General features: G+C 43.4%; 1 protein-coding gene across 1 annotated transcript; it reads right to left on the bottom strand.

The window, feature by feature from the left end:
- Positions 1 to 7481, bottom strand: LOC121535612 (nicastrin). The gene is made up of 17 exons (XM_041842844.2): positions 7249 to 7481; positions 4452 to 4553; positions 4192 to 4315; positions 3921 to 4036; positions 3673 to 3818; positions 3357 to 3501; positions 3150 to 3262; positions 2756 to 2908; positions 2515 to 2619; positions 2320 to 2397; positions 1853 to 2022; positions 1632 to 1734; positions 1410 to 1508; positions 1114 to 1201; positions 775 to 941; positions 425 to 637; positions 1 to 217 (listed from the first exon to the last, which is right to left on the bottom strand). Exons 1-17 carry the CDS (start codon positions 7301 to 7303, stop codon positions 95 to 97), a joined length of 2100 nt encoding a protein of 699 aa, XP_041698778.1. The 5' UTR covers positions 7304 to 7481; the 3' UTR covers positions 1 to 94.
- Positions 7482 to 7754: the final 273 nt, after the last annotated feature.

Below are 7754 nucleotides of genomic sequence, written 5' to 3'. Positions count from 1 at the left end.
TGTGTACCTATCATGTGTAAAAAAAAAAAAACAGCTGTCTGTCCTGTTTGGTTGTGAGAGTAGTGGTCGCTGGTCACAGGTTAGTATGAGGCAATCAGTATGCGGCTCTGGCGGGTTCCTTGACGTCGCTGAAGAGGACATCTGCCTTGGTACTGACAAAGTATGTCACCAGTAGGGATGTGAACAATACGGCCACTCCCACGCCTAAGGTCAGCACCTATGAGAGAGAAATGAAGAGGAAAGAAAAGGTAAATAATTTGATTCTCTTCTACCATCAACTCTATCAACCAATGAATACAGTCAAACGTGTAGAAAAATCAACATATTTTACTACTTACACAAACAGAACTACTTTAACGTAAACAACAAAACTGTAATTGATTAAACAAATGGATCACGGTGGGAAAATTGAGTGCAGTTTTACCTCCAGGTCCCGGCTGGCTACTAGGAAAATTCTAGCTTTGATGAACTTCCACTGCGATTCTGTCCACGTGGAATATTCTTTGGAAGCGTAATCCTCCAGCTCGAAGGCAGGGGACTCTGCCTTGGCCAGGCGTACTGCTGCGCGTACGCAGAAAGACTCCCTCTGGGTGCTGTTGGGTGGGACCATGCCCTGAACCCAGAGATAGGAGTACATCTGAGGGAGAGAAGGAGCGAATCAGAGTGTGGTGGGGTTCCAGCAATACAGTGTGCAAATAAACACATTTTTGTTATTTGTAAACAGCTGTACATCTATCCATCAGCACAGACGGACAGATCCAGTAGCACATTTACATGTGTGCTCTCGTTCGGCAGCTCATCTGGCTTCTGGCACTGGCTCTGGGTGAGGTTGGTGGCTGTTCCCGTTAAATTGGCCAGGAGATATTGGACCAGACTGGTCAGTGCCTTTGCCTGATGGGACGACCTGGCAACCCCAACGTAGTACTGCGGTGGGTTGGGCTCTGAGAGACAGAAAACACAACGCAATGAAGACCCAAGTACCTTCTTTATGTATGTGAATGTGTCTGTGACTAGTCCATATCTGCATGTGTGTTTACGACGTCGGTAGTAGCAGAATGCCTCTGTAGTGTCAAAGGGTGTGTCCCTGTGAAAAAGTATCAGACTAAAACTCACGGAGAAAGTCCTTCAGTTCTGGGGCCATCACTGCCTGAAACCAGCTGTTGTTGGATCTAACCAGAAACCCATACAGCATCTGGGTCACCTGAGAGAGAGATGCATAGTACTGGTCAAACAATTCTGCTCACTGTCCCAAAAACTTGAATTTTAAAAGATGTTAGACGTTGAGAATGAACAAGTGACATATGTTAACAGACATTGACAGTGTCATGGAAAATAACAGACTATAACAGTATGACTGATCAGTTTGACATGTACAACAGCTGAACAGGTCATCAATCATCGGGTCTTACCATTTTGGGGTCTGCGTTGATGTTGTTGACTTGGGCGTCATTTCCCCCAGCCTGCTTGTAGAGAGCGCGGGCAACCGCAGTAGCCACCTCGGTAAGAGACTGAAAGAGTACAGTGAGGGAGGGAAGAGCGAGAGATATTATTGTAACAGACAGTGGACAATGTAATGGAAACTGTGACTACTACAAATAAATCCACCATTGGGTTTACTATGGTAACAATACCTTTGCAGTATCAGTAACAAACTCTAGCTGTTCCTCTGGACTCAAGTTAGATGGATAAGTCAGGTTCAGGTGGGCAGCGTTGTCGTAAAAACTCTCATAGTACCTGCACATTGGTAAACAGGCTAGAACACTCCTCTTTACTAATAAAATCAATATCAGGCAAGATAAAGATTGCAGTAATAAAAATGAACAGCAACGACGGCCCATAGTCAAACACTCACCTGTTGTTGAAAGCAGTTTGATGGTCTGCAAGCACAATCCCTGGAATTGCCCGAGCTCGGAGGAAACGCTGGAGGGAGGAGGGCGGGAGTGGCTGAGAAAAACCTGCCTCAACCAATGAGAAGTTGAGCCCAGCCGTGGAGGACTGCAAGTTGTTCACAAGATTCGTAACCTGAAACAGAGGAAGAGGTTGGTAAAAGAGGGTTGAGAATGAGCATATGTGGTCCTCTGTAGCTCAGCTGGTAGAGCACGGCGCTTGTAACGCCAAGGTAGTGGGTTCGATCCCCGGGACCACCCATACACAAAAAATGTATGCACGCATGACTGTAAGTCGCTTTGGATAAAAGCGTCTGCTAAATGGCATATTATTATTATATTATTATTATAATGAAGAGAATATAGAAAAAAGGGGTGGATGGGATGGACCAGACAAGAGAGGCACAAATAGAAGCATTTCACTCCACCTTACCTCGTTATTGACGGTGTAGTTCCTCCTGGACACAGGGTCTGAGTGGAGAAATAGGTTGGCGCCACTGCGCACGGCTACCTAACACATTACATAACAGATGAATCGTTATTTGTTGATTGTATATCCATGTGTTTTACTCATTGATGCCTGTTGTTTGCTTGAGTATTCAATGAGAACGTATACATATGTCTTAACCTGTCCAATCTCCAGTATTGAGTGAACATTGTCCAGGTCTATCACAAACTTGTCATTCTTCATGTCGTAAACCATTCGAGAGCTGCCAATGTAGTCAAATACTTCCTGAAAGAGAGGAATAAGCTATAAACATCCTCTCTCATACAGTACAACAACACTAAACAATACTGCTATATGATAAAGTGACCACATAATTGACATACCGCAGATTGACTTGCTCAGGGAGACAGAAGGAACTCACCCCTTGGAAGAAGGCAAAGAGGATATTCCGTGTGGGAGGGGCCTCCTGAGTGACTTCACGTAGTGCCTGGGCAGCAGCCAGCAGAGTGACAAACCCTGAGATACTCCCCTCCGCTCCTGTAGAATCCTGCAAGAAAAATGCCCTGCTATCCAGCTACAAAAACAGAGAAAGATGCAAAGTGTCCAGTAAATTGTCCATAAACTCCAAACAAGGAAAAACCATGAAGGAAATGGTACTGAGCAAATTACCAAAGCACTTTTCAGGATGTGTATAACACACACTAGAATGTGGCTCATCTTGTATCTACTATTTTGCAGATTTCAAAAGGCTTAGACATCTGTGAACATGTGACAAGATGTGTCAGTGGGAGGCAGGGCCTCAATGTGTCACTCACCCTGGCTGCTGCTATAACGACGCTCTCATTCTCCTTGTGACCAAAGGCGGTGTTGTTATAAGGCCGGATGGAAGCCCACACATTATAATCACCAAGAGGGTCACACACTATCACTGTGACAGAGAGGGGAGAGAGCTGTCTGTGAGATTTACATGACAGTGTGTGTATTGACTATTCACGCATACACAATAATGCATCTTTGTATACCTGGGGAGCTGCTGAAGTCGATGTTTTTGCGTCTAATGCAGGTTGCAGTGTCAGTGACAGCATACATATGAGAGAAGAGCTGCATGGCACACAGAGGGTACTGCAGGCCACTGCCGTTCACCGCACGATTATGATCAAAGTAGCACTGCAGGTAGAGAGTGGATACATTTATCAGAATGAAGAGCACATTGTTTTAATACACAGAAATACTGTAGAATAAGACATCACCTCTGTTCTTTGGATAAAGACAGTTTATTGTCAGTAAGTGACATGATTTTACCAGACTGGGTTGTGACTGCTTGAAGTGACTCCTCACCTGTTTGATGACCTCTGTTTCGTTGTCTTCTTTCAGGGAGAAGACAGGGAAGTCAAATTCCTCATAGGATAGACCGTTCCCCTGAGGGTTCCATACAGTCGTGTTACAGTGCGCCAAATTATGATCATAGGTGTCCGTGTATACACCTGAGGATAAAAGTAAACAAACAACATTCAAAAAGCATGCTGGTTAGCAAAGATCATATGGTCATTTTGACGGACTGGAGTCCTAACATCTGATCCACCTACCTGTGTTCTCATTGGGGCATGTCGTATGTGGCGAGAACTCTGGTGGGCTAGTTTTTAGGACCACCACAACCCCTGCCACCCTGCTGGAGGCATTCTTCATCTTCATCATGATGGACCTGTAAAATGAAGACAATGTTTGAGTATGACGGGGCTACTAGGATATAGATCATATCATTGTGGTGCTGAACAATAGTCACAGTGAGTGTGTTCCAACTTTGTTCTGGAGGTGAATGGAGATGGAGTTGACTGTTTTTGGCTGTGTGTAGCCTACCTGGTGAAGAGGGATGACTCCAACAGGACCATATAAGGAGGATTGGGTCCTTTGCTCAAAGGCCATTCCAGATCTGCCTCAGACTCCAAGACATGGATCACCCCTGTATCACCTGATATCGAGGCTGAGACACAGGATAGAAAAAATGCTTGTCTTAATATGCAAATGTTCAACAGTTTGTATTCCAGCATTACAAAAATACAGCAAGGACACAGAGCACAGTATTGTACCGAGCAGAGTGTGTGGGTCATGTCACTCACACTGGCAACCAATCTGATGTGTAGCATTGAGCAGTCGGACGCATGGTACAGTGTTATTCAGCTCGACATAAATCTTCTGCGCAACAGAGTTACAACTCACATCTGAAAGACAAAAGGAGAAATACAATTGAATTGAAGTGGCCAGTTTCTGTAATGATGTATTCCCAAGACACCAAACCAAATCAAATGTTATTGGTCGGTACACAGTTTAGCAGCGAAATGCTTATGTTCATAGTTCCTATCAATTAATGCAGTAACTGCCAATAAGCACAATTTTTTTTTTTTGTACAGTAGTAGATATATAAATAGAATGTCAACATTATATACACGTCCAATGTTCTTTCATCCTGAGTCACCCTAAAGCCTACATATACTGAACAAAAATATAAACGCAACATGTAAAGTGTTGGTCCTATATTTCTCTCACATTTTGCGCACAAATTTGTTTACATCCCTGTTAGTGAGCATTTCTCCCTTTGCCAGGATAATCCATCCACTTGACAGGTGTGGCATATCAAAACGCTGATTAAACATCATGATCATTACAAAAGTGCACCTTGTGCTGGGGACAATAAAATGCCACCCTAAAATGTGCAGTTGTGTCACACAACACAATGCCACAGAAGTCTCAAGGTTTGAGGGAGCGTGCAATTGACATGCTGACTGCAGGAATGTCCCCCAGAGCTGTTGCCAGAGAATTGAATGTTCATTTCTCTACCATATGCTGCCTCCAACTTCATTTTAGAGAATTTGGCAGTACTTCCAACCGGCCTCACAATCGCAGACCACGTGTAACTAGGCTGGACACAACATTTTTAACAACGCTTTTTTCTGATAAAAACTAGTTCATTGCATCCGCCGTGGAGCCCAGTTTCATAATATTACCATATGTCCCAGCTGCTTGCCGTAGTTTTGAAGTAATCACGAAAAAACAGGCCTTATTTCAGGGTATTTTTCACCCTGCCAGCTCCAATTAGTTCCATTGAGCACCGTGACACCAACTCGCCTTCCGAATGTTTTATTCCCAGCCCATTGTTCTACGTCACAATGCCTGATTCGCTATTGTTGGCAATGAGACCTGCCCAGGTTGAACCAATTGCTGGTAGTTAAAACGTCAACAACAACATAAAATTACTCATGGAACTCTGAGGTCGTCCCATTGTGTATATTTCGATTTTTTAAAGTCGGGCACCATTTCAATTATGTAAAGCTGGGCAGCGTACTCAGTTGTCGTCAAACGCTAACCCCTAAATACTTTTTGCCCTTGGAACGCTGAACTCCCCCCATTGTTTTCCTATGGAGAGGCATGCTGGTATATTTCGCCAAATATCTCGCAATGTGCACATTTAGATTTTTTCAAGTAGGACACCATTTTAATCACGACAATCTCCTCTTTCTAATTATGTAAGGCTGGGCAGCGTACTCCGTTGTCATCGATCACTAGACCAGAAATAGTCAGAAGTTGCCATTTGTTTCCTACTTCCTCGTTATGCAGACATATGCACAGTTGACACCATCGAGGTGTGGATGTTTACTTTCTACACAATATGTTATTTTTCAGTTTCGTCCTAAGAACAGATTGTAGTGGTAAATTGAAAAGGTATACATGTTTTGGTGCCATTTAGGCAAAATTGAATTTCTAAGCATAATTCCAGTCAAAATAGGCTCTGCGAATGTTCGATTCAATTCATTTGCTATGGGCTCGCGCTAGTTTTCCAGCTTAGCCAACGTTCTATTCCCGTTTTTCAGCCTTGGGTGAATTTTGACTCATTCTATTGTCCAGCCTAGCGTAACCACGCCAGCCCAGGACCTCCACATCCAGCTTCTTCACCTGCGGGATAATCTGAGACCAGTCACCCAGACAGCTGATGAAACTGAGGAGTATTTCTGTAGCTGAGGAGTATTTCTGGGTCTCCCGGCCGCGACCGGGAGACCCATGGGGCGGCGCACAATTGGCCCAGCGTCGTCCAGGGTAGGAGAGGGAATGGCCGGCAGGGGATGTTGGTAGAGCATGGCGTTTGCAACGCCAGGGTTGTGGGTTCGATTCCCACGTGGAGGGGGGGCCAGTATGAAAATAAAATAAAATATATATATATATATATATAATGTATGCACTCACTAACTGTAAGTCGCTCTGGATAAGAGCGTCTGCTAAATGACTAAAATGTAAATGTAAAATGTCTGTAATAAATCCCTTTTGGGGGAAAACCTATGCCCACCCAAGGCTGCGCCCCTGCCCAGTCATGTGAAATTCATAGATTAGGGCCTAATTTATTTATTTCAATTGACTGATTTCCGTATATGAACTGTAACTCAGTAAAATCGTTGAAATTATTGCATGTTGCATTTATATTTTTGTTCAGTATATAATGCCTGTATAGCCGCCCACCCACTGCTTGCCTTGAGCTTACGCTGAGGCTGACTCAAGTTGTTGTGACTAGCAGCAACAGTAAGTATCAGTTTCTCAAGTTTGCTAGCTAGCCAGCTGGCTAACCTAGCTATCTAGCTGGCTAACCTAGCTATCTATCTAGCTAAGTGCATCGCATACGGGACTTCAAAGAGCTTGCTACATAATTCGGTTTGTCGTGGGTGAAATTATAAAGCATTATCTATAGGACCTCACTGCCAGCAACATCGTTGGCTAAATAATTGGGCTATAACTTTAGCTGAGTTACAATAAAGCCAATGCCCCAACAAAGAGGTTGTAGCTTGCTCAGCCAAACTAAAACGGTAATAAGATATAGGTAAGTGAAAGCATGTAGCTAGTATTAACGTTATAAATGAAAGGTATTCTTACTTTTGAAATGCCAACAAACTAAGAACATAAGCCATTTCGACGATTCCAAAACCATCTTCCTGGTTTCATAAAGAACAGGTAAAAACACAGGAAGTGCAGCAGTAAAACTTGTTCTTGGTTCCGATATTGCAAAACCTCATCAAAATGGGAGCGAAAACATTACATAGAGATAGATAGAGGACTCATCTTTATAGCCATTATAGCCTCTTTGACAGCATGGGCAGCGATAGAAATCTCACCCAGTCAAAGTATGTGAGCAGAGTTGAACCGCTAATGAAGCACCTTCAGGTCCTTTCCAACCACTCCAGCTAAAAACCTTTCTGCCTCACAGGAGAAAAAACTGCAGCTCCTAATTCGCTCCATTCATTAAAATCACAATTTAACCAACACCCATCTATTTTGTGACTACCTGGACCTACCGTTTGGTTTTGAAGTATTGAAACAAAACCATATGATTTGAATGAAAAGTATTTTAATAAACATGAAAAGGTGAATGTAAGAAGAGC

The sequence above is a fragment of the Coregonus clupeaformis genome, chromosome 21, assembly GCF_020615455.1.
Source record: "Coregonus clupeaformis isolate EN_2021a chromosome 21, ASM2061545v1, whole genome shotgun sequence".
Taxonomy (NCBI): Eukaryota; Metazoa; Chordata; class Actinopteri; order Salmoniformes; family Salmonidae; genus Coregonus; species Coregonus clupeaformis.
The sequence above is the reverse complement of the archived record's forward strand: the minus strand, read 5'-3'. Positions and strand labels throughout refer to the sequence as shown.